The sequence below is a fragment of the Emericellopsis atlantica genome, assembly GCF_019669845.1.
Source record: "Emericellopsis atlantica unplaced genomic scaffold F5Z01scaffold_1, whole genome shotgun sequence".
Lineage (NCBI taxonomy): Eukaryota > Fungi > Ascomycota > Sordariomycetes > Hypocreales > Bionectriaceae > Emericellopsis > Emericellopsis atlantica.
The window spans coordinates 392024-419215 of NW_025764703.1; the positions used below are offsets into that span (position 1 = coordinate 392024).

At 58.3% G+C, this 27192-nt stretch overlaps 8 protein-coding genes across 8 annotated transcripts; 5 read left to right on the forward strand and 3 right to left on the reverse strand.

The window, feature by feature from the left end:
• The first annotated feature begins 78 nt into the window (after window positions 1-78).
• Window positions 79-2864, forward strand: F5Z01DRAFT_641746 (uncharacterized protein). Its single transcript, XM_046262594.1, has one exon. The coding sequence runs from the start codon at window positions 257-259 to the stop codon at window positions 2798-2800; it is 2544 nt and encodes an 847-aa protein (XP_046122823.1). The 5' UTR covers window positions 79-256; the 3' UTR covers window positions 2801-2864.
• On the reverse strand, window positions 2860-7339 carry F5Z01DRAFT_716347 (uncharacterized protein; the record flags this gene model as incomplete). The annotated part of the gene is made up of 4 exons (XM_046266529.1): window positions 6595-7339; window positions 4366-6474; window positions 4062-4319; window positions 2860-3866 (listed from the first exon to the last, which is right to left on the reverse strand). Exons 1-4 carry the CDS (start codon window positions 7196-7198, stop codon window positions 2860-2862), a joined length of 3978 nt encoding a protein of 1325 aa, XP_046122824.1. The 5' UTR covers window positions 7199-7339.
• A 1672-nt stretch (window positions 7340-9011) lies between these two features.
• Window positions 9012-10498, forward strand: F5Z01DRAFT_8283 (P-loop containing nucleoside triphosphate hydrolase protein). Its single transcript, XM_046267169.1, has 2 exons — window positions 9012-9418; window positions 9477-10498. The coding sequence occupies exons 1-2, from the start codon at window positions 9325-9327 to the stop codon at window positions 10256-10258; spliced, it is 876 nt and encodes a 291-aa protein (XP_046122825.1). The 5' UTR covers window positions 9012-9324; the 3' UTR covers window positions 10259-10498.
• Window positions 10499-10930: 432 nt separating this feature from the next.
• On the forward strand, window positions 10931-12689 carry F5Z01DRAFT_614770 (uncharacterized protein; the record flags this gene model as incomplete). The annotated part of the gene is made up of 3 exons (XM_046260833.1): window positions 10931-11259; window positions 11316-12472; window positions 12535-12689. The coding sequence occupies 3 exons, from the start codon at window positions 10931-10933 to the stop codon at window positions 12687-12689; spliced, it is 1641 nt and encodes a 546-aa protein (XP_046122826.1).
• Window positions 12690-15495: 2806 nt separating this feature from the next.
• F5Z01DRAFT_669638 (uncharacterized protein) lies at window positions 15496-16824 on the forward strand (the record flags this gene model as incomplete). The annotated part of the gene is made up of 3 exons (XM_046264445.1): window positions 15496-15578; window positions 15662-16080; window positions 16130-16824. The coding sequence occupies 3 exons, from the start codon at window positions 15496-15498 to the stop codon at window positions 16822-16824; spliced, it is 1197 nt and encodes a 398-aa protein (XP_046122827.1).
• A 1114-nt stretch (window positions 16825-17938) lies between these two features.
• Window positions 17939-19981, forward strand: F5Z01DRAFT_8672 (major facilitator superfamily domain-containing protein). Its single transcript, XM_046267189.1, has 2 exons — window positions 17939-19456; window positions 19507-19981. Exons 1-2 carry the CDS (start codon window positions 18186-18188, stop codon window positions 19865-19867), a joined length of 1632 nt encoding a protein of 543 aa, XP_046122828.1. The 5' UTR covers window positions 17939-18185; the 3' UTR covers window positions 19868-19981.
• A 127-nt stretch (window positions 19982-20108) lies between these two features.
• F5Z01DRAFT_631997 (general substrate transporter) lies at window positions 20109-21870 on the reverse strand (the record flags this gene model as incomplete). Its single annotated transcript, XM_046261828.1, has 3 exons — window positions 20109-20482; window positions 20533-21803; window positions 21857-21870. 3 exons carry the CDS (start codon window positions 21868-21870, stop codon window positions 20109-20111), a joined length of 1659 nt encoding a protein of 552 aa, XP_046122829.1.
• Window positions 21871-24928: 3058 nt separating this feature from the next.
• F5Z01DRAFT_614424 (P-loop containing nucleoside triphosphate hydrolase protein) lies at window positions 24929-26656 on the reverse strand (the record flags this gene model as incomplete). The annotated part of the gene is made up of 1 exon (XM_046260815.1): window positions 24929-26656. One exon carries the CDS (start codon window positions 26654-26656, stop codon window positions 24929-24931), a length of 1728 nt encoding a protein of 575 aa, XP_046122830.1.
• Window positions 26657-27192: the final 536 nt, after the last annotated feature.

A 27192-nucleotide genomic window follows, 5' to 3' on the forward strand; every position in this document is an offset into this window, starting at 1 on the left:
GCCAGTCCGCCTGCAAGTAATTGACCCGCTCTCGTGCATCTGAGCGATCGGCATTGTGCTTGGTCCCCGCATCATTGACCGTCGAGTCATCCGCCGAAGCCTCACTCGCATCGTCCGCGCTTGACTCACCCGGTCAGCCCTACGATCAAGAAAGTCTCCACTCCAGGCCATATATAAGTGCAGGGACAGTGTAGATTGAAGGATCAATCGCTCTCCTTCAGAGGCCCCCTCTTCTCGACGTGTAGCCAGCATCATCATGGCCTCGACACACCAGCCCCAGGGCGAGACCCCTTGGTTCCTCCAGTCCAGCGCACCCGTCCTGCTCCCTACCTTGGACGCGCTGACCTATCCACGCGATGAGTTTGAGGCGTACATTCACAAGGATCTCGCCTCGCGCCATGATGGCGACCATGTCACAATGGACGATGATCCCACGCAGCACCAGCAGCCTACAGAGGCGACATCAGAGTCGTTCACATTGCTCACCTCGTCCACAACAACAGCAGCCGATCTGGCCACAGACATGGACAACATGAAAGTCGACGCGACGCGCGCAGAAGAGGCAGACAAATCTAAAAGGATGGGCCACCCCTTTATGGACGCCCTGTTCGACAACGCGGAGCAAGACGAGGAGCAGCACACCCCCAACCTGGAGAACAAAATGTTCACCGACAATGGCGATATCACCAACGCATCCACCACAAGCCCCCTCGTCGACCTCTTCGCCGAGCTGGAGAATGTCATCACTGGCCCCCGCCTCAACGACCTCCTCCACGCAGCGTGGGCGCACGACGCCCTCGCCACCCTCAAGATTATCTTCAACGCGCGCTCCATCCATCTCGGCAAATCGAGCCGAAAGACATTCTACCTCTGCGCCGGATGGCTGGCCACGCACCATCCTCACACCCTCATCGCCAACCTCCCATGGCTGAGCCGCCCCGTCATCCAGAAGAAGGAAAAGAAGGACGACGACGACGCTGACCTGGTCATCGTCGAGGCCGAGAAGGACGAGAACGACCCGGCCAGGCACAATGTCCGCCACGGCGTCTCGCACGGGTACTGGAAGGATCTGCTCAACATACTCGCCCTCGCCGCCAACGACAAGCTCCACGTGCTCGCCAACCCTTCCGACGTCCTCAACATCCGGCAGACGAAGGAGAAGAAGACACGCAAGAACCGACCCAACAAATCCTCCCGCGTCCAAAAGACATCAGGCCGCAGGGCACCCACGCTCGCCGCCACGAAGCCCGAACTATCCACCAGGCAAATGACAGAGAGCCAACGCCGCGCCAAGGACAAGGTCGCCTCCAAACTCGCCAAGGAGGACCGCATCACGACCCGACAGGCACGCCAGGCCCGCGTGGCCAGCAAGCTCCAGACCGACCCCGTCTACCGAGCCCTCCACCTCGCCATCGCCCGCCTCTTTGCACAGCAGCTCCAGATCGACACGGAGCGTCTCAAGAGCAACGACAGGACACTCCAGAAGGACATCTCCCTCTGCGCCAAGTGGGCACCAAGCCACGACCGCTTCCATGACCGTCACACCCTCATCGCCACCTCCATTGCCGAGATCCTCTTCCCCATGTCCGCCCTCGATCTCATCGATACTACTACCACTACTACCCGCGAGGTCTACCTGCGTCACGCCCGCGAGGCCTACCGCAAGACCACCTCCGCCCTCCGTGCCCACCTCGACATTGTCGAGCGCAACATCACCGCCCAGACCTACGACGCCATCCGCTACGAGCGTCTCCCCAGCCAGGCCATGCGGCAGTACACGCCGCAGTTCGTCACGCACGACTACGACCGCTTCGAGGCCTACCTCGACAAAGTCGCCAGCGGGCAGACCATCATCTCTGGCGCCACGCTCCTCCCCAGCGTCATGGTTCACAGCGTGAGCCACAACAACGACACACCTTCTCTCCCGGCCAGCGCGCTCGCCGGCCTCACGCCCGCCAAGCTCCTCGAGCACAGAAAGGCCCATCTGGCGGCGCAAGTCCTCGACGGCCAGTGGAAGACCCTCGTCCAACGCATCAGGGACGCCGGCACGCTACGCTCCAGCATCGCCGTCTGCGACGTGTCCGGCTCCATGGGCTACCCCGTTTTCCCGGACGGCACGATCCCCATGGACTCGTCCATCGGGCTCTCCCTGCTCGTGGCGTCCGTCACTGAACCGCCCTATGGCGGCGCCTTTATCACGTTCCACGACAAACCGACCGTGCAGAGGGTCGATCTCGCGGCCCCCTTTTCCGCGCAAGTCCGTAAGATCCGTCAAGCGCCTTTTGGTTTCCGGACCGACTTTGAGGCCGTCTTTACGCAGTGCATCCTCCCGCTGGCGCGTAAGCACAAGGTCCGGCGGGAGGACATGGTCAAGCGGGTGTTTGTCTTTAGCGACATGCAGTTTGACCAGGCGCGGGGGATGAATGAGAAGAAAACGTGGTCGAGCAGCCTGGAGCGCATCCGGAAGGAGTATGCCCGGTTCGGGTACGAGGTTCCGGAGCTGATCTTTTGGAATTTGGCCGGTGGGAGAGGGGGTGTCAGTCCCAAGCCTGTGACGACGGCGGATCAGGGGACGGCCATGGTGAGTGGGTATTCGCAGGGTCTGCTCAAAGTCTTCTTGGACTCGGGAGGCTTTGAAGAAGCGGAAGAGGAGGAAGAGGTGACCGAGACGGTGGAGGGCGAGGATAGTATGGAGGTGACGACAACGACGGTGGTAAAGAAGAACCCCATGGATCCATTGAACACGGTGAAGAAGGCGATCGGGCATCCTGCGTATGCCATGCTCCGCGTCGTTGATTAATACCATAGTAATAAAAAAGCAAAGCATTCAGGGTATCTTGTACGTGTCAACTCCCCCGCTCACACCCCCTTCACCAGCGCCCCAACCATCTTGAGGAACCTCTCTCTATACTCCCCCGGATCCGCCGTGATGCTCATCGGCCCCTTGTCCGCCACGCTGTTGAACGCCCGCACAAGACCCTCCATGGCCTTGGCCTGGGCCGCACTCTTTGTCCAGAAAAAGTCCAGCACGACAGCACGGTACGTCCACCCATCCTCCCCCCTCACTCCCTCTCGCCAGCTCCCCACGCTGTCGTCGTTGGCACCATCCCCCCTCGTCCGCGTCCGGGCCAGGAACAGCGAGTAATCCACCGCCTGGTTCGCCTTGAGAATGTCCGTGTCCTTCTCCAGCTGCGCGAGCAACATCTCCCTTGCACGCGCCGGCACGCGCGCCTTGTCGGGGAGATCGTCCACCAGGCCCTCAATAACCTCGTCGCGCACCAGCGCGCCATTGGCGATATCCCTCTCGGGAAAGAAGTAATCCTTCGGCTTCAGGTCAAATGTCTCCCACTCCTCCTCGCCTCGCAGCAGATTCTCCATGACAATGTGACAGGGGGGTGCGGCACCGAGTATCCCGCCTATTGAGTGGTACTTGGCATACGGCATGTCCGTGATGCGCACGAGGAGTGCGTCCGGGTGTGCTTCCATGTGTTCCAGGTACGGCACAAAGAGGTCGTCCGTGAAGAATTTGTACTCAAACTTGCGCGGCAGGCTCTTGATGAGGAACCGGCCATCGCGCGTCGTGAAAAAGGTCGAGCCAGAGTAGCCTAGGTCGCCTACGGGCACCAACTCGCCCTCTTGGAAGCTGCTGACGTAGTCATCCTCCTCAATGTTCCACACATTACGGCGCAGGGATGTAAAGTCCGCCGGGCGGAAGAGCGTGAGATGCAGTTTGAGAAGCCGGGTGAAGGCGAGGATGCGGATGTACAACGCAGACCATAGTGACGAAGGCGACGACAGGCTCGGGAAGGTGATGGCCTTGGCGATGGAGGCAGAGATGGACGGCGCGCGGATCTGCATGATGGCCACTCGACTTGGATGATGGGCCAATGGTTAAAGTACAGTCCAAGTGATTGTGATGGTGATGAGTGCAAGTTCGAGGAGCAACAAACAACGTCTGTCTCTAATAGTGAATGTGGTGGCTCTGACGTCATGTGCGCTGTTGGCGATCCAGGATTCCACAGAGTCAAACGTCAACGAAGAGATGGACCACGGAACTTCACTGGGAGCACGACAAGGCATCTCAAATGAAAGAAGAATCGCTCGCTCACGTTCCAGATTATCTATAGTAGTAGCCCACCCACCAAAGCCAGGAGAATAACGACACCCTCTTTGCTGCCTATCAATGACCAACACAACCAATGCAGACCAGTAACAATGCAACCCAGTCAAAATGCAGCCCAGACCCAAACGCCGACCAAACAGAAAACAAGTCGTCAATAGTCCCGCGGGACTCGCTGTCGTAGCCAGCTCATGCTGTTCTGTATGTTTCTTAGACTCTTCTCCCTCAGAAGCTGAACAGTCCACTCCTTCTCTTGCCCAACGGATACACAATCAGCGCGCTCATGAACAGGCCCACGCTGATGCCGATCGCCACCTGAATCACCTTGAACAAGACGTTGAACGCCGTGCCCTCGATACCCACACTGTGCTGTCCGCCCTTGGATGTCAGAGAGTCGGCGGATTGCACGCCCGCCAACAGCGACCCTCCCACCGCAAGACCGCTAGGCACCTGCACAAAGATGGCTGGCAGCATGGCTGCCGCTGCAAGGCTGTATCCAACGGAACGCTTCTTGCGTTCGGGCTTCTTTTCTTCCATGGGAGAGCCAGGACGCGACTCCGGGTCGGATGGCTTGTCCCAGCTCATGCTGGTGGCCTTCTTGCGACCAATAAGGCGCACCAGACGGGGCTTTATGGTGCTACTAAAGAAGTCGACACTGTCAAACCAGGCATTCTGGATGTGGCGGCCCATTCGCGAGTACAGGTTGGCGAGGATGCCGACGGTCAAGGCGCCAAGCATGTTTGAGATCTCAGTGTTCCCCTTGAACACCTGACTGCAGTAGCTGTTCACCGCCCACCCGGCAAGCGACATGAGCAGCATGACGGGCGTCTGCTTCCACTTGGCCTGGTTGACCAAGCACAAGCAGAGGGTGAAACCGGGGACAAACAGAAAGTACCAGTTGCGGTTCAGCGGCTCTCGACAATCCTTCTCGCTCGACGCGTTGGGGTCAATCATGCCGTAAAGCGAGGCGCCAATGGTGATGCCATAGCCCAGGAACAGAGTATAGATCAGGGCGTGTACCATACGAACACTGCCGGCGACAATGTTGTAGCTTTGCAACTCGAGAGAGCTGCATAGAACCATGTAACCAGGGAGAATCAGGGCGATACTGCTCTGCGCCAGGGCGCCAAAGCAGAAGGTGCCGCCGCCATTGATCGAGCCAAATGCGCGTGCCAGGAACGATGTGAGAACAGAGGCAGACACCTCGAAGACGTGGGCGTAAAGCTCGTTCTGGGGCGCGAGCACCAGCTGCAGGAATCCGACCAGGGAGCCTAGTAGGAACGCACACGGCATGTCGATGAAGCGGCCCTGGAAAGCAAAGGGCGCCACACACGCCGAGGCCACACCGTAGAACATCACGCGCCATGCGACGTGGAACTTGACCTTTCTGTTCATGACGTCGTCGAGTCGCTGCGTCGCCTCTTCCACCCCGAGCTTGTCGTGGACGACCTCCTTGTAGATGTTGTGGACATCGCGCAGCTTACCCAAGTCGATGCCTTGCATAACCCGGACAATCTTCACCTCCGTAGTGTGAGTCGTGCTGTCGTCAAAGCTGATAATCATGCAGCTAGGCATGTACAAGAACTGGGCCTCGATCTCGAGCGCGCGCGCTGACATGCTCAGATACTCTTCCAAGCGATGCGTCGGCGCACCGTAAAGCATGAGGGCCCGGCATAGCTTGATGAGAAACCGGTGCCGGGCGAGGATGCCTGCAATGTGCACGGTGATGCGGTATTTCTCCTTCTTTGGTTTCTTGGGGGGCGCAGACTCCTTGACCTTCTCTGCCATACGATCCGAGGAAACGCTCGAGCCGGGTGCGGCAAACATGGACGAGGACTTCATGAGTTCAGTAAGAGTGAGGGACGACGCAGAGCCATGGGAACGGTGGAGGCTGAACAAACCGCTGCTAGGACGGCCGGATCGGGCAGGCCGAGTTCGAGAAGAAGATCGTGATGCGGATGGCGAGGACTGGGCGGAAATAGACGGTGTTGCATAAGCTGGAGTCGTGCGGCCAGAACTGCCCGCGCTTCCTCCTCCTCCTCCCCCAGCTCCTGATCCGGCACCGCCAGCGTTGTGGCGTTGCTCGTCGTTGTAGAGCTTGAGGAGTGACGAGAGGACTCCTCCGTGGTATTTCTTGGGTCGTGGGACATAGTCGAGGTCGGGGTCGTCGATGATGGGAGTTGATGTGCCTGACTGACGGCCACGAAGCATGTCCGAGTGAAAGAGATCACGCTTGCGTGTGTGTGATCGAACAAGCTTGGCCGCCACGTCGTGGTTATCATACGAGTCCTCCGTGTCTAGACGTTGTGGGCCATCGACAAATGCTGGTCCCCGATGCCGGATCGCGCTGCCTCCTCCATGCTCGCTGTCCATGGCGCCCTCCAGGCCGGTGGTGAGACCCGTTGCCCTTGTGCCGTGCCTCTCGAACGGAAGGGGCTCGCCCGCATCATAGTCGTCCACTACGACAGCGGGACGGAAAGTCGATCGTCCGCGCGAACTGCCGTCTGAGACGCCTACCAGATGCTGGAATGAGGCGCCAATGTCATCCGAGTTTCTCCTGGAACCCGGGGCCGAGTGGCTACCCAATGAGATGGCCAGTTGATCAGCACGGTGTCGTGCATCGGTAATGGATCGAAGGACTCTCTCGTTGGCCTCTGACTCTGCCTTGTCGGCCTCCTCACGCTCGTGAGGCGCATCATAACTGGTGTTGCGCCTGAGGGCCGGTCTCGGGCGGCTGGGCAAGGGACTCATGCCCCCTCCCGTCGGGGGGGAGTCCTGTGGTGTCTTGAGGTGGGCATCTTTTCCCGTGCTCTCGTTTGGGGAGGGCTCTTGGGAGAGGATGCGGGTGAGGGCCTCGGAGAGCTCTTGGGCGTCTGGCGCACCGTGGGGGTAGGCAGCTGGCTGGAACTTGGGCGAGCCTCCAGGCGAGAGGGTGGAGTAGTCGTCAACAGCTATCTTGTTGGAACTTAGGTCGGGGTTGAGGTCAGGATTGCGCCATCCGACTCTCTTCTTTTCCTTGCGGGCCGGTGTTGTGGTGTCGCTTACACGGCCGCTGTCAGGCTGCTCGCCCGACGACATGGCGTTTACAGAGTCGACGCCGACAAGGCTTGGTGAAGAATGCCAACCGTAATGATGGGATCCGAGACGTGTCTCGCGGCTCGAAGATGTGTAGTAGTGAATGCTTGTCGTCAGGGTTGGAAAGAATGATGTGGCATACCACAGGTGCCGGGTACGTGTTGCGATTGTTGTTGGGGTGGGTCAAGACCCCTAGGCGGTGCACCGTCGAGGTGTCTTTGGAAGCGAGTGTGAGCGAGAGCGAGGTTATGATGATAGTGGTGGTGATGGAGGGTGTTTTGTTGTCTGATGGACAAGTCGGAAAAGAGGAGCTTAAAAGGGTCCTGGGGCGGTAACAGTTCTTGCAGTACCGTATCAAAACTGGAGTCGTTGGGTCCTTCCCGATCACGCTATGCCACCGATCCACTGCCAGGAGGAAGTCGCGAGGACACACTGTCACTTCTCGGAATTGAAGGCGCAGTACCTATCATTATTACAGGAGGGCATTGGGCCTTTCTCGCCAAAGTTCAGGCGGTCCAACGTTTGATTAGAGGCGCCGACCAGGCCATTGGCGCCGCTGATAAGAATTGAAGAAACTTGATGTATTTGTGGTGGGTCGGTCTTGCCCGCCGAGTGAGCACCGAGACAGATTGGGTTTTTGCGTGCCAGTGCTCTGCTCCGCTGTTTTGTCCTTTTCCGGCACGTACTGGTCGGGAATAGGCACATTCGTGTCTATTAATGGATGACAAAACCTTGATGGGCATTTTGTGCTATGCGTAGTATCCTGGCTCAGCGACGACGCATCAAAGCTGTCAAAATCGTGAGTGAGGGCCCATAATTGCAGATCCCTCGCACGGGTTGGCGGTTGATGGTCCCTTCCTTCCAGTCCCTGTTGGCTGCCGCAGCGCTTTCCCGATGACGTCGGTTTCAATAGTGCCTGTGAGTGTGTTGCGCGTCCTGCTGGCACACAAATTCGAGCTGCTATCAGCGCAGCTCAGAGCCGCTAATCACCAAGTGCTCGTCTCATCCCACTTTCACATGAAGACATGAAGATTGCATCATGGACGTCCAATAGTCACTTGGGCGGTGCATCACACAAACGCACACGCACGCGCACACACCCGCCGGCGCCGACATGGAGCCGCATCGGGTTCCGGTGACGGGCGCCGCCTCCCACTAGGGCCGCAGCTTCCAGGGCGCCCGGCCCACTGACAGCCGTGCCTGGAATCCTGGATGACCCCCACGAGCAGTTGTTCGCCACACAAGACCCGCCCACGCAAAGCTTGTCGTCACCGCGGACGCTGAGTGGAGGAAAAGGCTGTGAAGTGAAGGCTTTGCACGTCGACCAGTCGCTTCCATGACTCCCAGTCGTGTTCGAGAAGGCGCTGGATGGCCTTGGACGTCTGGGCAGCGCAAGATTCCCTGGACTCCCTGCTGGTTTCTAATCCTGGCTCGGACGCTGACGCTCGGACGCGCGTGCCCAAACGCTGCCGCTTGATGGGTCGACGACGATGGCGGTCCCATCTTTGTTTGTTGATATCGTAATGGGGACAGCGAGGAGCTAGCGGAGACTTTGTCGAGATCTAGGCTGGCCCGGGCCCCGTGGGCTATCGTGGCCGGGAATACGATGTACGGCAGAGCAGCGCTGCCCGGCTCATGGCTCGGGTTGCCTGTTTTGTCGAGCCGGGAGAGGGAGGCTGTGTCTGTCTGAGGTCGAGGTGCTGGTGCTCTTGCTATCGTGACGGGAGCTTTTTGGTGTTGCGGGGCTCTCTCTCTCACTGTGGCTGGCTGGCGACCGCCGACGAGTAATCAATCACGCCATCTTGGGCGACCGACCCTCAACTTCCTCCCATCGAGCAGCAACAGAGACATTGACCTTCTTTCTCCTCATGCAGTGGTCTCCACGGATTGCCGGGAGTTCATCTTTCCTCAAGACCACAAGTATCACTCTGCAGCATGCCTGCACATCGCTCTGCCAATAGGATCGCGGGCCTGGCAGCGTCCATCCTGCTCTCCTCGCAACGGACTGCGACGACGCGTGATCATCTCCACCGCATCAAATGAAGCTTTCCTTTTGATCCAAAACACTCGACGCACCGACCCTCGTCGCTGCCCAACGAATTACCAAAGGTCCACGCAAAGTCGCAAACATGGCCAACCCCGGTGCCAGCGCCAGCGCGCTCTCGGATCGCGTCGTGCCCATGCGCGTTATCGTCTGCGGCGTCCAGCGAACCGGCACATTGAGTACCGCTCCCCGGCCCCCGATCATTTGCCCAACGTCGCAAGCTAACAGATTCATCAGGTATGCGCCATGCGCTCTACCGACTGGGCATCCACGACTGCTACCACATGATCACGGTCCGCGATAATCCCGAACGGGACGGCCAGCGGTGGATCCGGGCCATCGACGCCAAATACAACGACAATGGCACCGCCGCGCTCACTCGCCGCGACTGGGACGGGCTGCTGGGCGAGTGCCAGGGCGTATGCGACGTCCCGGCCGCGCTGTTTGGTCCTGAGCTGGCCGAGGCGTACCCGGAGGCCAAGGTCGTCATCCTCAACCGCGACCCGGAGAAGTGGTACGTCAGCGTGCTGAACAGCATACACGGCAAGAGGTCGCTGGCGTCCAAGCTGGAGATGCTCTTCTGCATGCTCTTCGACTCGACGACGAGGGCGTGGATCAAGTTCGCCATGGCGTTCGGAGGCCAGTTTGGCTACGACCACCGGACAGAGAAGGACAAGGCGCTGGCGTGGTTCGCGAACACGTACAAGGAGTTCCGTGACAGGATCCCCGAGGACAGGAGGATCGAGTTCACAGTGGCCGACGGCTGGGGCCCCTTGTGTAAGTTCTTGGACGTCCCGGTGCCCATGGACCGCGACGAGGACGGCAAAGAGGTCGAGGCGCCTTTTCCGCGTATGAACGACACGGCAGCGTTTTTGGGCTCAATGGATGAGTGGCGCCACGAGGCGAGCAAGCGGGCGCTGGACAACGTGTTCCGTCTGGTTGGGAAGTCGGTCGTGGCAGGATCCACGGCGTACGTTGGGTACCTTGCGTTCAAGACGCGCCTAGGTGGGCGTTTCTAGTCACTTGTTGACTCTGCTCATCTGTCCCCAGTCGGAGCCTCTGCTAGTACTTTATGTGCTCTCTCTTTGCTAGAATTTCGCATAACATACGTAGAGAATAAATGTATAGTTGTCTAACACCGCTGTAGTTTAGAACAGTGATAGAGGAAGTTGGCGCCATGTGTTGAGATAACACACCCCCTATATAACGCATTGTGACAGCAATGGCCGCTACAACTGGGTACTTGAGCTCAAACAGACTGAAATTAAGTCTCACAACATCTACAAGGCATCCACGGGCACATTCATCTCTTTCACATTCTATGCATGCAACAGATCAATCATCATGAGCTGCGGTCATGAGCTATAGGGTAGGCATGTACCGCCTGCGCCACGCAAACCGGAAGTCCCCAAGCTCGTACCGTCTCAGATTTACCTTATATACCTCTCCATTCATTCCTTCACAACAACATTTCGAGATCACCAAGAAGGAACAAAAGTACCACAAAAGTGCCAAACCTCATGCACCATTATACGCATTCAGCCTGATGCTGGGGATGCCGTATCTCCGCGACCCACCGTAGATCGGCCGAGGTCGGCCACCATGGGCTATTACCTTATCGTAGCAGGAAGTCCTCCTTCATCTTGGGGCATCACGACATCACCAACAATCCCTCGACCAGGACCGCCATCATGTCTCTCAAAGCAGCGCTCGTCCTCGCCGCCGGCGCCACCGCGTGGGTGACGCCCTCGCGATTCGCAGAGGATCAGTTCCAGCTCACCAAGCCGTCCCCCTTCAAATGTGACCTGCCCCCAGCTCTCGAACCCGCAGGCGACGATCTGGAGAATGCTAGCAGCCTCTTCACCGGCAGGGACGCGCTCGACAGACAGGTCAAGCGGCATCAGGGCATTGTGCGTGTGCCGAGCGTCTCGTACGACGACAATGGCGAGCCTGGGGAGGACAGCCGATGGGAGCCGTTCTACACGCTCCATGACGTCCTGAGGGAGCTGTATCCCAACATGTAAGTGCTCTCCCCGCGTGGCCAGATCTGGTACTGGGCTGACGCGGCGAACCAAGTCACCATCACGCCAAGCTGGACAAGATCAACACCTTTGGTCTGGTGTACACACTCACAGGCTCCGACGCATCCCTCAAGCCGACGCTCCTCACAGCCCATCAAGACGTGGTGCCCGTGCCGGACCCGTCGACCTGGACACACCCACCGTTCGATGCGCACTTTGACGGCGAGTGGCTCTGGGGCCGCGGCGCAGCCGACGACAAGAGTTCCCTCACCGCACTCATGTCCGCCGTCGAGGCGCTCCTGGAGCAAGGCTGGACGCCCAAGAGGACGCTAGTGCTCGCCTTTGGCTACGATGAGGAGTGCTCCGGCTACCGCGGTGCCACCAAGATTGGCGAGTATCTCACCGAGAAGTACGGCGACGACGGTGTCGCCGTCATCCTGGACGAGGGCGGTTTGGGCTTCGAGGCGCCCGAGGAGAATGTGCTGTACGCCCTGCCGTCGGTGATGGAAAAGGGCCACATGGACATCTGGCTCACGCTCAGCTTTCCCGGTGGCCACTCCTCCGTGCCCCTGGCGCATACGGCCATTGGCGTCGCCGCGGAGATTGTGAGCACGCTCGAGGCGAACCCATTTGAGCCCCAGCTCCTCGAAAACGGCCCGACGCATCGCCATCTGATCTGCAATGCCCGCTACTCGCCCGATGCGAATCCGACAGTCACTCGACTCGTCAAAAAGGGGGATCTGCAGGGCCTGGCGGACGAAGTGATCAAGGTGTTTGGGCGCGGGGGCCGGTACATGCTCCAGACGTCGCAGGCTGTGGACGTGATTCAGGGGGGGACCAAGATCAATGCCATGCCGGAGACGGTGGCCGTGGGCGTCAACTACCGCATCTCCCCGCAGGACAGCATCGAGAGCATCCAGGACACCGTGTTGGCCAACATCAAGACCGTGGTCGACAAGTACGGACTGGACGTCAAGGCTTTCCAGGGCGAGGGCGAGGGCGAGGCCTCGGCTGCGGTCGCCAACGCAAACGGGACACTGTATCTCGAGGCGAACCAAGTCTTCCAGCCCACGCCTACCGCGCCAACCGAGGGCAAGGTTTGGGATGTCTTCTCGGGGACCATCCAGCACACCTTTGGATCAGGAGACGCCAGGACCGTCGTCCCTGTGGGGGAGATTATGCTTGGCAACACGGATACAAGGCACTACCTGAGTGAGTGAACGCCCCAAACACGCTTTAATGACTAGCCAGCCACACGTACTGACCGATTACAGACCTCTCGCCCAACGTCTACCGCTGGAACCCCATCTCGCGCGACGCCGCCATCAACATCCACACGGTGGATGAGAGGCTCCGGATGGAGGACCAACTGCGGATGGTGCAGTTCTACTACGACTTTGTGCGGAACTTTGACCAGGCGGATCTTTAGAAGAGTAGCGGCGCTGCTAGGTGTCGTCGTCCTGTCACTTGGATACTGCGCAAACGTCGTTGAGCTCTGCTCCTTTTTCCATGCTTGGCTGTTTCGGTCCACCCACCTCCTCCAGCACCTTGTGAATATGCCCGCACGTCGCCAGCAGGCCACATGAAGCAGTGTCCCAGTTTCAATGGCCAGCGTCAAGCAGTGTCGCCCACAAGACTGGTGTCGAAAGAGCCCACGATACGTACATACTCTGCTGGTCCCGTCCGCCCGCCCGCCCGCTGTAAAAGTCAACATTGTCGTCCTCGTATAATAGTAGATCTTGGCTGCTGCTTCGCAATGTGACAGACGCCCCCAGAGTCAAGACCTGACCAGAGGGCGTGGCCAAGCCCATCCGCGGAACCTCTGCGCGCTTCCACCAAACCCCATTCCGCCCGGTGGAGGCACTGGAGAGGCTTGACGTGATAGAATGCGCCGCGATACCCGCCTAGGTCTTGGACGCTACGGACTAATCAGTTAGAGCTGTTGGCGACGCAACGCGGCCCCCCCCCCCCCCTTTATTACGCCGCCCACCGCACAGAGCTCGGGGGACGATAGGTTGGCTCCCGTCTGGCAAATCATGTTCACGAGTCCCACCTGGAGATGAGCTGCTGTAGATAGGTAGAGCAATCGTACGCTGGGGTCACGCGATTCGAGACCTCGTGCGTCGCGGCGGCCAGCCACGTCTCCATTCGGATCGATAGACGACGCCTCGCCTCGCAGCGCTAGCGGTATTACGGAGTACTGCCGGATAGATTTGCACGTGGAGAACATTGTCCGAGGTGTCAAGTCAAGTCATGTCATGCTGTTGCTCCTTGCCTTGTCAGGGGTGTTATCACGGCGTGTTGAGAGTCGAGACGGCCGGTGCGTGTGGCGCTCGCTGGTGGGTCGCCGTCCGTTGAAAGGGGTTGTGGGAGAGGGCGGGCTGTATGCGTACTTGGTAACTTGGTAATTATTAAGTTGGAAGACGTGCTCTTTTTGGGCTTCTCGAAGCATGGGGAAGTTGATCAATCATTTCCTGGGGGAATTGCTGTTTGATCGGATCCCTTATTGTCCCGACGGATGATGCATCACATCGCTGTCACCTGTGCTGTACGCACGTACTCGGTACATGTGACTGTGGCTCCAGTCTGTGACTCTGTGAGCATCTATGGCCAGGGGACCCCAGCCAGGCCGGATACTGCCATACTGGGACGAACGACATTTCTTTCGTGACGGGCGAGGTGCTGCCGCCAGAAAATGCGAGTCAGAGGGCTGCATATCAGACCATCATCATCATATCAGGGGAGTAAGGACAGAAGAGCGACAGGGGATAGGAGCCGGATAGTGATGGTCCAAATAACTGGAGATGCTAATCATGCTGTGTGTGGTTCCCACAGACATTCGTACAAGTACGAAATCGTAATTAATGAACCCTGGCCCAGGGGCAGGGCCAAGACGGCTGGGTTGATATGACTATCTTCGCCACTACTATAGCCCATGTACGGATACTAGTGGAAGCTCCAGTCACGAGTCACACCCACACGCTGCCCCAGCCCATATCGTCCTCCACAGACGGTCGTCTCGCGCCATCTCCAGCCCTGAGAGGGTCTCCTTGAGCAGTGAGGAGAAGGGCGATGAAAATGAGGGATATTGCCCCGAGGACGACGTCGATCAATGGGGAAAATCGGGGGCCACCGTCCCAGTGGCTTCAATCGCTCAATCCACCATCGTCGCCAGCCGTGCCGCTGTCATTGGCCTATGGCCCATTCATTCGAACTATCATGACCTATCGGACCGTCATCGGCTAGTAATGATGTTGTCCATTCGGCCATTGGCAGAATTGTCGTGCCTTCCAAGAGATGGACTGAGCACGGACGACGCCAATATGCGGCTGAAGGTCTGAGCCAGGTCCGGGAGGGCTCGTGTCAAACTCTTCGTTGGCCCAATCCGTCGACGTACATGCGCACATAGATTTGTCTGCCAGGGGTCGAGCCCCTGCGATTCGCTTCAGCTTTTCCAATGCCGTCCCATCTGCGACGTGCCCTCACACGTGGAAGGCCACCTGGCCTGGATGACCCTGTCCATCTGGACTACAAGTGGTAAGACGTATGTAGAAGGTGGCATAGTGCCTGCAGGCTCAGCATGACTGCCAGCATGACTGCCAGCAGCCACTGCCAGCCAGTTGAACGTGCCGGCCGCCCAGCGACGTGGGACGCTGGGGTGCTGGCTGGGATCGTCGGGGATGGCTTCTAGAATGGAATTGGGGGCGGCGGCGTGTCATGTCCTCGGCCTGGCGTCTTGGCTCGCCAATGAAAGATAGGTCGATTCCCTACTTGATTAGGCCCAGATTGGTTTAGCGAGGCTGGTGAAGAGTCAATTGATGGTGGTGTGGGTGTCCTCGGCTGGCTGGCTGTCCGCTGGCCTAGAGAACGATAATATGGAGACTTTCCTGTCGTCGATAGCACCAGCCGCCAACAGCGGCCTCAATCAGAGTTCTTTTTAACTACCTTACCTTGCTTCACATAAGGTAGGCGCACGGAGGCTTGCCTCAGCCGTTCCTGTATCTTCACTTAATTACCTTCAACCGCCCACGCCCGTCGTTGGTGCTGCTTTCCGCCGCTGCCGTACCTACTAATACTCACACTACCAACACCGTCTAGTCGTTTGGCTTTCTTTTCTTTTCTTTTTGTTGTGTCTACATACTTCCAAGGAGCGTTCTGCGACAGGGCAACAGGATATCATTTACCCTGGGATGCCGTACTGAGACTATACCGGACTCGACGACCCCTTCGCATAAATGTCGTCCGAGTCAATGCTCACCCTCACGGCCGAGAGTTGGACCTGGTACGCGGTGACATGGGTGGTGGTGATGATCCGCATGTGAGTGCATCCCGCGGGCAATCTGTCCCATTTCCTGGGATCTTCCCAGTCCTTGGGATCTTCCTTGTTGACACGCCATCCAGGGCCTCGCGCCGCCTCCTGCTCGGCTCGTGGCGCAAGCTGCAGGTCGAGGACGCCCTCATGCTGCTCGCCATGGCCACCGACACCGTCCTCATCGTCGGCATGAACATTATATCGACGACGTCGAGCAACCTCATTGACCCCAACGACCCGACCCCCCTGGACGCGGCCAACATCCAGGAGCGCGTCTTCGGCTCCAAGATGGTCCTCGTCGTCGAGCAGATGCAGTGCATCACCATCTGGCTCGTCAAGGCCTGCCTGCTCATCATGTACCACCGCCTCACCATGTCCCTGCGTCAGAACCTGGCTGTCAAGATCGTCGCCGCCTACGCCGCCGTCACCTTTGTCGTCATGGAGATCCTCTACCTGGGCGTCTGGTGCCGGCCCTTTCACGAGTATTGGGCGGTGCCCCCCAAGAGCAGTGCGTAGCCTCCTATCCTCTACATTATGTGTATGCTGACACCCCCCAGCCCAGTGTTCCGCCGCCACGAACCACCTCATCACCAACGCCGTCTTCAACATCTCGTCGGACATTATGATCATCGTCATCCCGCTGCCCATCTTCCTCAAGTCGACGCTCTCGCCCAAGCGCAAGGCCGTCCTCTGCGGCGTCTTCGCCGTCGGCACCTTTACCATTGTCTCGGCCGTCCTCAACAAGTACTACTCCTTCAACCAGCCGTTTGGCAGCGACTGGACCTTCTGGTACATCCGCGAGTCCTCGACGGCCATCATCGCCGCCAACCTGCCCCTGACGTGGACCCTGATGCAGCGCGTCTTCAACCTCAAGAGCTTTGCCGAAAAGTACTACTCGAACCAGCGCTCAGGCGGCGTCCAGACCAACTCGCAGTTCCGCTCGACAAACTACATTGACCGCCAGCGCCACCGACGACGCGCCGACAGTCTCGGGTCCCTGGGCGAGACAGACCGCTCCGCCAGCGAGGAGCACATCAACCCCATCCCGCTCAAGATCTACCAGAAGCACGAGGTGGAGATTAGCACGCTGCCAGCGGAGGACGACAATGGCAGAAGGATGCGCATGGCGTCCACGGACTCGCTGCCGGATGGGCTCAAGACCGTCACCAATGTCCGGGGCGGCCAGTCGGTGCAGAGTCGGCGGACCGAGGAGGACGGGTCCCTTAAGAGCGTGGGCGGGGCGGTTGTATGATGTTTGATGACACTAGATACCTGGGCAACCATGCTATTGACAGCACTTGAAAACATTGTGAATATGAGTAGCGTCTGGTACATGTACTTTGGCCGCAGTGAGTGTAGGGTAGGCTGTCCTTGCTGTACAGGCACGATACTGGTCGATCACCAAAAGTTACAGTATTTGATGCAACGCATGGACGAAATGCCCTGTAAACACTCGTGTCTTTCGCGAATATGGGATCTGCGTCCACAGCATGACAGCTTACACCCTACTCCCTACTCCCTGGGGGCCTGTACGCCACGTCCCTGGCTCCGACAGCCGAATCGAATCCTACGGGGCGGGCCGCCTGTCGCTTCTGGCTAAAGTAGCAAAGGACGCGATTATCGCTGTGATTTGCAGGGCCAACTGACACGTATGTGAGTGCCGTCCTGATAACGGCACTAGCCGCAATCCTTCAACTTGTCATCAACCTCTGATCGAGGGTCAAGTCGCCAATGATGAAAGGTTCCGGGCTACCCGGTAGCAGACACCCACAGGTTGACGTCTTGTGCCAAACTGCGATCTAACAGCTTTCAACACGATGTCTCGGCGGAATAGCCTATTGAGCAAGTCGAACTTGTGCTGAGAATTGAGTCGTCAATAAAAAATCTCTTCGTTATTCCCTTCATCGATCCACGGTGTGACGCGTTGATCGCTGTGTAAAGGCTTTAAAGCCAGCCTTACCCCTACGTGCGGATACTTGTGGTGCGCTTGGCATCTCGCGTTATTTTTCATGCTGTCAATGACCCTTGGACCCTCATGGTTGTCTGCTGTAGGGCGCAGATGATTCCGAAAGTGAAATGTCCGCTCGGAAACCGAGTCCATGACCAACTTCAAGTCCATCCCACTGCCGCGCAGACCATCATCCCACAGCGCTGAGTAACGAGCGGTGATTAAAAATGCGCAAGCAGGGTCGCTTCTACCCGCACTCGCGATGCCGTCGCAGCCGCTCGTCAGCACAGATGGATTGATGAATTATGGGTCGGGCCACGATGGACGACGATGCGTGCGAGATCCGCCTTTTGACGTCAACCACTCCCTCCCCCCAGCGCCATCCCGGCACCACCACTACCGACAACGACACCCAGTCACCAGTCACCACCGCTCGGGTTTAAATGATGACTGCTACAAGTGAAAACTCCGAGCTGGCGTGGACGACTGTCCTGCCACCAGACATCGCCCGTAATCCCCGGAGCGCGAGGTTCGTTCGCGCGAGTGTCTCCAGACTCCGACCATCTCTCGCTCTCGCTATAAGTGCAGTGTGCGGCTGCCATTGACTCTCGAATTCACGGATGAATCTTTGATCGATTGACTATTACCAAACCCCCAGCATCAACATGGACCACCTTCACAGGGTCCTGTCCCGGGCCAACAACAAGCCCTTTCGCACCAAGCACCTGGAGACACCACCAGCCCCCTACCTCAACGACAGCGGCCATGTCGACTTTGCGCCCAACGACGTCGAGAACCCCCAGAACTGGAGCACCGCGCGCCGCTGGCAGATCACCGTCGCCGCCGTCTGGCTCGTCATGAACGCGACGTTCGCCTCCTCCTCCCCGAGCGGTTGCCTGGGCTCCATCGCCCAGAGCTTCAACGTCTCCCGCGTCGCCGCCGGCCTCACCATCACCCTCTTCCTCCTCGGCTACGTCGCCGGCCCGCTGGTCTTTGCGCCCCTCAGCGAGTTCTACGGACGTCGCTGGATCTTCTACACCTCCTTCAGCCTCTACCTCGCCTTCAACTTCCTCTGCGCCTTTGCGCCCAACTTTGGCAGCCTCCTCGTCGGTCGCTTCCTCACGGGTACCTTTGTCTCCGCGCCCCTGAGCAACGCGCCCGGCGTCGTCGCTGACCTCTGGAACCCCCTCGAGCGCGGCAACGCCATGGCCGCCTTTAGCGCCTTAGTCTACGTTGGTCCTGCCCTCGGCCCTGTCATCTCCGGCTTCCTCGAGCTGAAGGAGGACTGGCGCTGGTCCTTTTACGTCCTGCTCTGGCTCGGCGGCGCCTCACTCATCCTCATGTTCACCATCCCCGAGACGCACGGGCCGACTATCCTGCTACACAAGGCCCGGCGGGTACGCGCCGCCAAGATCCCCGGGTACGAGGACGTCAAGGCCCCCGTCGAGGACAGCGACCGGTCGCTCGTCGCCGTGTACAAGGTCGCCCTCACCCGACCCTGGATCATCCTCTTTGACACCATCTCCTTCCTCTGCGCCGTCTACATGTCCGTCGTCTACACCCTCCTCTACATGCTCTTCAGCATCTACCCCATTGTCTTCCAGGAGAAGCGTGGCTGGAACTCGGGTGTCGGTGAGCTGCCCCTGCTGGGCACCGTCACGGGCGCCGTCCTAGGTGGTCTCATCGTCATGCTCGACACGCGCCGCCGCAAGCGCAAGATTGAGCAGGGCAAGGCCAAGATGGAGGATCTCGAGCCCGAGGACCGTCTGCCCCTGGCCATCCTGGGCGGGATCGGGTTCCCCATCACCATGTTCTGGTTCGCCTGGTCGGCGCAGTACAACTCTGTCCACTGGATCGTGCCCACCATTGCGGGGGCCTTGCTCTCGACATCGTTGCTGCTCATCTTTGTGGGCTATCTCAACTATCTTGTTGACACGTGAGTTCTTTTCTCCATTCACCACTCTGTCCTGGCTAACACATGACCAGCTACCTCATGTACGCCGCCTCGGCCATCGCCGCCAACACAATCTCCCGCTCCCTGTGCGCCGCCTCCGCGCCTCTCTGGGTAAACCAGATGTTTAGCGCCATGGGCGTCGGCGGCGGCGGTTCTCTCATCGGCGGGCTCGCTGCCGTCCTCGCCGTGATCCCGTTTGTCTTCTACAAGTATGGCAAGCCTATCCGGGTGCGAAGCAAGTTCGCGCCCACAAAGGAGACCATGGCGCGCAAGGGGAAGGATGAGGAGCAGGCGACGCCGGAACAGGCGCCTACGCACGGGAGAAGGAGTAGTGATGAGGCGGTGAGCAGTGGCTCGACGGCTCGAAACGAAGAGAATGAGGGACCAAATTAGACATGACATACAACATAGACTTTATAACCCAAGATTATTGTTAGATACAATCAAGCACATACGACTTGAATTCCCATTGCGGAATAGGCAAACCATCAGTGACGCTCAATGTGAGCAACTACTTCGTTGAACGTTCATAAAATTGATAAACCATCCGTGTACATGCTATGCAATCCAAACCCAATGTATGTATACGCCACACGCTCAACGGCTTGCCACCGTGTAATCTTACACTCGCCGCTTACACATGCTCTGTTCTCGCAGTGCCAGGCAAAAAGTCCTCGCTGTTGTCCGTGCTCTTCTTCTCGCCCGCCATATGCCCGTTGCCGGTAGGTCCGCTGACGGACATGTTGCGGAAGGCACTTGTGTCGCGCTCCTTGCGGGTGATGTAGCCGGGAGGCACCCACTTGTGGCTGGTCCAGGGCTTGAGGCCATCCTGGCCGTACATGAGGTCGACGTTCTCGAGCGACAGAGTGCGGGACTCGTAGAGGAAGAACCAGACGAGGAGACCGGCGGCAAAGTTGGTGCCCGCAAAGACGTATCCGTAGGCAAACTTGATGCCGGGGCTGCCGCCGACACCATCGGTGGCGAGGGGTGTAAGGAAGCCGACCATGACTGCGTTATGTTAGCTACAATTCTGTGGCAAAAGACGCGAGCCAACTTACAGTTACCGAGCCAGTTGCCAGCAGTCGCGAGCGAAGCCTGCTTGGCGCGTGTGCGCAGAGGGAAGGTCTCGCCAATGACGACCCACGCAATGGGACCCCAGGTACCGGCGAAACTGGCAATGAACATGCAGGCCGACACAATCATGACGATGCCAGCGGTCGAGTTGCTGTTCACATCAATGGCGGTACCCATGGAGGCAAAGATGACCAGCCAGGCGGACTGCCAGAAAGCACCAATGACCAAGGGCCAGCGACGTCCGAAGCGCTCGACAACCCAGAGACCGTAGAGCGTCATGACCACGTTGACGGCACCCAGGATGAGCTGCACGAGGATGGGGTCGTCGACGCCAGAGGACTGGAAAACAGTGGCACCATAGTAGAAGAAGTAGTTGACGCCAGTCCACTGCTGCAGGAAGTGGATGCCCATACCAAGGAGAGTACGGTAGACCAGCTTGGGGACGCCGGTGTTGGGGTTGAAGCACTCGAGCCAAGAGCCGGAGCCGACCTGCTGCTCCTTCTCAAGGATGATTCTCATCTCGTTAATGTCGTCCTCGACAAGCGGGTTGCCGGGGTCGTCCTTCATGCCACGGAGACGGGCAAAGGACGTGCGGGCATCTTCCCAGCGTCCGCGCTGCGCCAACCAACGGGGCGACTCGGGCACGGCGAGGATGCCGCCGCCAAGAGGTAGACTGAAGAAGATGCCGAGGCCGATGACAATGCGCCAAGAGGCGTCCTGCTCCTGGATCTCACGGACACCGTAGTTGATCAGGTTGGCGACGAGGATGCCAATGGTGATCATGAGCTGGTACGAGGCGACGACGGCGCCACGGATCTCCCTGGGCGACGACTCGGACTGGAACATGGGCACGCCGACGGAGAGGTTGCCGACGCCCAGACCGGCGACGAAACGGCCCATCATCATGTGTACCCACGAGCGCATGGCGGTGACCTGGATGACATTGCCGATGATGACGATGAAGACGCCAAAGGTCAGCGACTTGCGGCGGCCCCACCAGTCAGCCGTGTAGGCACCCGTCAGAGCGCCGATCAGCGAACCGATGCTCATGAGAGAGACGACGAGGGACTGGATGATGGGCTGCCAGGCCTTGTTGCCCTCGGGGCCCTGAGCGAAGCGGTCGATGAAGTCGGTGAAGGTGAGCAGGGCGGAAATTTGACCGGTGTCGTAGCCAAAGAGGAAGCCACCAATGGACGTGACGACGCCCAGGAGGATGGCCTCGGCGCCGCAGTCGGCACCGTTGATCTTGATGGACCTATCCTGTCAGTTTCTCTGCGGTTGTCATGGGAGTGTTGGGTGTATACGCACATGCGTCCCCACATGTTGGGCAACTGTCTGTGGAGTGTCTCTTTTCTTATGTGTTGATGTCTCGCTTCGTCACGACCCGCGTGTCTGAGGAGAGATGGATGTCTCAAAGCGTCGTGGATCGGGCAGGTTGAAGGGGGAAGAGAGGAGAGGGTGCGACGCAGTTTATGTAGTACGACTTTTACCCCGGATTCCACGACAAGAGGCTTGGCTGACGAGGGAAGGGTGTTCTGGGAGAGCTGGGCATCGGCGACGAGGATCGAGAAAGGTTAGTAAATATTGCTGCTTTCATCGCTCGGCGCGCCGCACGAGCTAGTCGGGTGCGGAGCAAGAGCAGGATCAGGTACGTCGCGTGCGTGCCCATGGATGCCCCGTGGCGCCGACTGGGGGCCCGCCATTGACTGTCGTTCAACTTCCGGGGTGGATTGACATCTCCACTGGCCGTCTCGGCGCGATCAAATCGTAGACGGTGGGCGGACTGGCGCTCGCACAGTTTTCTCGGCGTGTGTGGTCGTCGTTGGCGTGCGATCAGAGAGTGAGTGATGTCGTGGTGATCGACGATGGACTGGATCCGGCAGTGCAGGTGCGGCTGCAGCACCGCGCACGGCACCTGCCAACCCTTGCGAGTAAGGTATAGGTTAAGCTCAGGCTACTAGTAGGCTGCCAGCGGTCCATGTCATTCACCACCTCGTACGCAGTACGTACGGACAGTGTAATTCCATGTCATTTGGCTGATCAAGTAACCACCGCCTTGCCATCCAAGCACAATTGCTTCGTTACGCATTGCACGAGTCCTTTCTCACTGCAGTGCCTCTCACTGACGATGGCCTGGACATTTTCCAAGGTCAAGCCGCCCTCCCAAATCCGGCTGCACACACCCACGTCGGACCAATCAGGGCGAGGTCTCAGGACCCTTGGCCTCGTCATGCAATGTGAAGTCACTCTAGTTACAGTGTTCACATCAGCGCACGCACAGGATCCCGTCACTAGACTAGAAGGCCCGATGTCAGCGGCGCTCTTTTTTGGCGTCAGGCCATGTGGGCGCTGGAAAGAGACCTCCACCGCATAATGAGTACCAAGTAGGTCCGACCAGCGGAGTCGCGAATTTCGCTGGAGACAGGAGTCGTGTTGGCGATGAGCATCTCTAATCACTGGGTCTGTCAAAACTTTCTGATCATGCGATGGCAATGTCGATGCGTAATGATCTCAAACCTCGGCCTGTGGTTCTAGTTCTACGTGCTTGTTGCTGTTACTGCGCACACATTCCGTACCTGGGTGCTTGGCACTGCCGTCTGGGATGATGTCACCATTAAGCTTAACGGGATCTCCCTGAGAAGGTTGCGTCCTTAGCCCAGAGTTAGACGGAAGACAAACGTCTCTCGATACTGGTGGTGTCCATCCTCCCCAGGTCTTCAATGCAGCCTTTTTCGGTTGACGTAAGAGCTGAACGTCTCGTCTCGAATCTTGATGATCGCAATCCTTCTTGGCGCATCACTCTAGTCAGCCACGGGGTGCGGAATCCGTTCCATGAGGCCACGCTCAACGGAGCTTTCTGACAACGTCAAAGAGCAGATCAATTTCAATTTTGGAGACGGTGGCCACGATGGAGAGGACTCCCCGTCCGTTTCACTAATCGCGAGTCAAGCTTGGTCTGCCCGTTGAGTGTCCAATTATGGATCCCAGGAGGAGCGTGCGGCCGATCACCACCACTTGTCAGAGATGACGACCAACAGGCACCATGACCATCTCCGCGCGTCGTCGCAGCACGTCAATGGCGAGAAAGAATTGCAGCACGTCTCGCAACAACCCCGCGCCGACGCTGTACTCTTTCCCCATAGATAGTGAGCCCGACAGAGAGGACAAGTTGACAAGTGACAACCACCGCACGACGCTGTCCAACAACTCCAACTGGAGCCCCGATCGCCTGTCAGGAGACGGCCTTCTCGAAGTCTTCGGCAGATCCACATGGCGGCATGTCCGTTGAGGGTCCCGGGCCACTTTCTTCGGTCCGTTACTCGGCTCAACTGCCGGACAGAGGACTGCCTCATCAGCATTCTCCTTTTCACCATGTTGCTTGCATTTTCCCGTGGCACAATGGACCAGAACAAGCAAAACACGTCGCCTCACTTGTGTATTGGTGAATGACGTGGGCTGCGTCACTCAGGCAGGTCACTTGGGGATCGCTACGGTTTCCAGCGTCATGATGGCATTGATCTGCTGTCTGCTGCGCATGTCCCGGTCCGAGACTCATCTCGGTGCGACTATGGGACTCTGGCGCTTTTCTCGGTCAGTTTGGGACCCTTTTTTCTTCTCTCCTCTGGAGTCGTGGATCCAGGACAGTGGCCGTGCGGAAGAATGGAACCGCAAAGTCTTGCCTACCCGGGAGCCGTCCAGCTCTCCTGCGCGCATGGGCGTCTTATCAACATGAAGGCTCTGTCTGGTCTAATGATCATGCCGAGGCGGCCTTATTACTCTATTGGGGAAGCCGATGCCAGATGTGATGTCTCGGTGGGTAGCATCTGTTAGTTGAACTCACGAAGCTGAGACCGCAAGTCCGGAACGCTCCCAGACAACGTCCACCGTTTTGAAGCGCTCAAGACAGTTTGCGGCGGGAAACGGTCCTTTTCTTGCTTTGACACCCACCTTTGTTTCTAGACTTGGATGTGTGAAGTTCGGACTCTTGTTGGAGTCGACCAGACTCAAATCAGGGGTAAGTTGGACATCCCCTAATCCCTCCGCATCTTCATGTCTCCCCCAGTCCAAGTAGCATGAGGGGGCTGAGGCTGTCCATCCAGTGCTGAAACCCTGGTTCAATGCAGACGTCCTGATCACAGTACGGAGAGAATGCAGCCTGTCAAGGTTCTATTCGTGTCTTCGTAATTCCAAAAGTCTATCTGCATAAAGTCCAATCATGGCCTCTCCAAGCCCTTCCTCGTCTATCGTTCGTTGGGTATCATGAGTAATGTCCACCAAGCACCACATCAATCTCTCCAAGTCACCAATCACTACGTGCCCCGAAGCGCCCATCTCTGCTCAAATCGACAACGTCGAAAAGGCGAGGATAGGAGGAGACTTCTACTGTCTGCCGCCACGTCCGCCACGGCCGCCGTTCCTGCTCTGTCGAGGCGGATCGGGGACCACCCTCAGCCCCTTGACGCCCTTCAAGCCCATCTTGCCCACCGTCGACTTGGCCATGGCCGGAACCTCGGGTGCGCCCAGGCCGTTGCGCGCATACACGTTGCCTTGTCGGACAAGCTCCTCCTTGTCCCACTTGAGAAACTTCATGTGGTTGTTGTAGTAGCCCAACCACGCCTGGTAAATCTTGCCCTTCTCCTGGTCCTGCATCCTCGTCGCAATCGCCATCACACTTTCTGCGGACGACATGTTGGCCTGCCTTGGCTTGAACTCAATCTCCTTGAGGGTATACTTAGGAAACCAGGCTTCCGCAGCAGCGACGATGAAGACACCGTGACCATCTGCCTCGGCACGCGCCGTGCGACCCAGGCGGTGGATGTAGCTCTGCTTATCGGAGGGGATGCCAACCTGCAGCACGGTGGTGACGCCGGGGAAGTCCATGCCGCGAGCAACAACATCGGTGGCGACAAGGATCGCGGACGGCGAGGCGCGATACAGATCCGTCGTCTTGGTGCGGCGGTTCTGCGAGATGCGGCTGTGCAGGATGTGGATAGGTGGCACACCAGGAAGCGACGAGAGAATGTTGCCGTAGAAGTCGGCAAGAGCCGCAGTAGGGGCGAAGAGAATGGCCTTGAATGGTCCACCTAGATCCGTCCGCGCTGCCTCCTCTTGAATGCAGCCCACCATGGCCGGGGCAACTGAGCCAAAGTCAGGCACCTCGATGAGATACTGGGGAACACGCTGGTGGGTGTTCACATCGCCCGCGGGGATCGTCGAGATGAACTCGTAGCCCTGGTCCAGGACCAAGCTCGCCACCTGCTGGACGTGAGGAGCAATTGTCGCCGAAAAGAGCATGCCTTGGCGGTTGGTCTTTTTCTTGTCCGGCAGGTGACGCACAATCTCCTGCAGATCCCTCTTGAAACCCATGTCCAGGAGGCGGTCCGCCTCGTCAAGGACAAGCGTGTCCACGTTCCTCACCGCCCACACAATATCCGGGTTCGAAAGGTGATCCAGGAGGCGTCCGGGGGTAGCAATGAGGATCTCGCAGCCACCCAAAATTTGCCTCTCCTCTGCGTTCTTGTTGGTGCCGCCCATGACGACGCGCACACGGTACTGCGGCAGCCGCTGCAGGAGGTTGGTTGCCTCGGTGGCTATCTGCATGGAAAGCTCGCGCGTCGGTGAGATGACGAGCAGCGAGATGCCAGCGTCGGCCGGCCGCTTCTGTGTGATCATGGTCTGCAGAGCCGGGATGAGGAAGGCGAGTGTCTTGCCTGTGCCAGTCTTGGCCTGCACAAGACAGTCATGACGGTTGGGCGGCAACAGCTCATCGACAGTCGCGGCCTGGACGGGCGTCATGTTCTCAAACTTGAGATCCTCCGTGATGGCCTTGACAATGAGGGGATGAACGCCCTGTAGGTCAGCGAATCGGCGGTCGCTCGTCGTAGGTGCACCCGTCGCCTGAGGGGCGGAAGTCTCCTTCTTGACGGGCGCCAACTGCTCATGGTTGTGCTCATCTTGGTGGTCATCGTGAGATGGAGCATGGCGGTCTTGGCCTTGTCCGTTGCTTCGCGAACCTCTGCCCCGTCCGCCTCCACCGCGTCCTCCACGTCCGCCTCGTCCTCCTTTGCCTGGGCGGCGATACGGCCCTGGTCGCTTAGTGTCGTCCATCGAATCTGATAGTGCTGTGACGTGCGGATGAAATTGTTTGTGGATGTGAGTTTGCTGCCAAGGCCTTTGAGTTTTCACGTTGCCATTATCACGCTAGACCTAATTCGGATGTTGTGAGAATGACTAAGGTCCGGGGAGAAGGTGCTACACGCGAAAGCACGTGATACAAAATACACGCACGAACTACGAGGCTTCGGACTACTGTACCCTGTCTATGTTCATGTTCGCTTCACATACTTCTCACTTTTCGTCCCATTGACTCATTTGACTAGTGGATCCAGGATGCCCTAGTCATTGCTGAAACTGCCAGGGTGTCACTCAGTGATCATGGCGTGAACGGTATGAAAAGCTTTAATCTTGTCTCACTATCGGCAGGAAGTATTGACAGCTTCAACCTATGGGCAGAACCGCGGCAGACCAAGGGGAGGTACCTACTACTAATGTAGACGTTGAGAATGGCCTGTGGTACTGAACCTTCCAGGAGGCAGCAATCAATGAATCGTAGCTATCGGCTATGACGCTGCAACCCTGCAGTG

What these genes read in the sequence shown, in the direction of transcription:
- F5Z01DRAFT_8672 (XM_046267189.1), top strand. Translation starts at nt 18,186, where the DNA reads ATGGACCACCTTCACAGGGTCCTGTCCCGGGCCAACAACAAGCCCTTT. An exon ending in CTCAACTATCTTGTTGACAC is followed by an intron (nt 19,457 to 19,506) that starts GTGAGTTCTTTT and finishes ACACATGACCAG; the next exon opens with CTACCTCATGTACGCCGCCT.
- F5Z01DRAFT_641746 (XM_046262594.1), top strand. Translation starts at nt 257, where the DNA reads ATGGCCTCGACACACCAGCCCCAGGGCGAGACCCCTTGGTTCCTCCAG.
- F5Z01DRAFT_8283 (XM_046267169.1), top strand. Translation starts at nt 9,325, where the DNA reads ATGGCCAACCCCGGTGCCAGCGCCAGCGCGCTCTCGGATCGCGTCGTG. An exon ending in CCAGCGAACCGGCACATTGA is followed by an intron (nt 9,419 to 9,476) that starts GTACCGCTCCCC and finishes CAGATTCATCAG; the next exon opens with GTATGCGCCATGCGCTCTAC.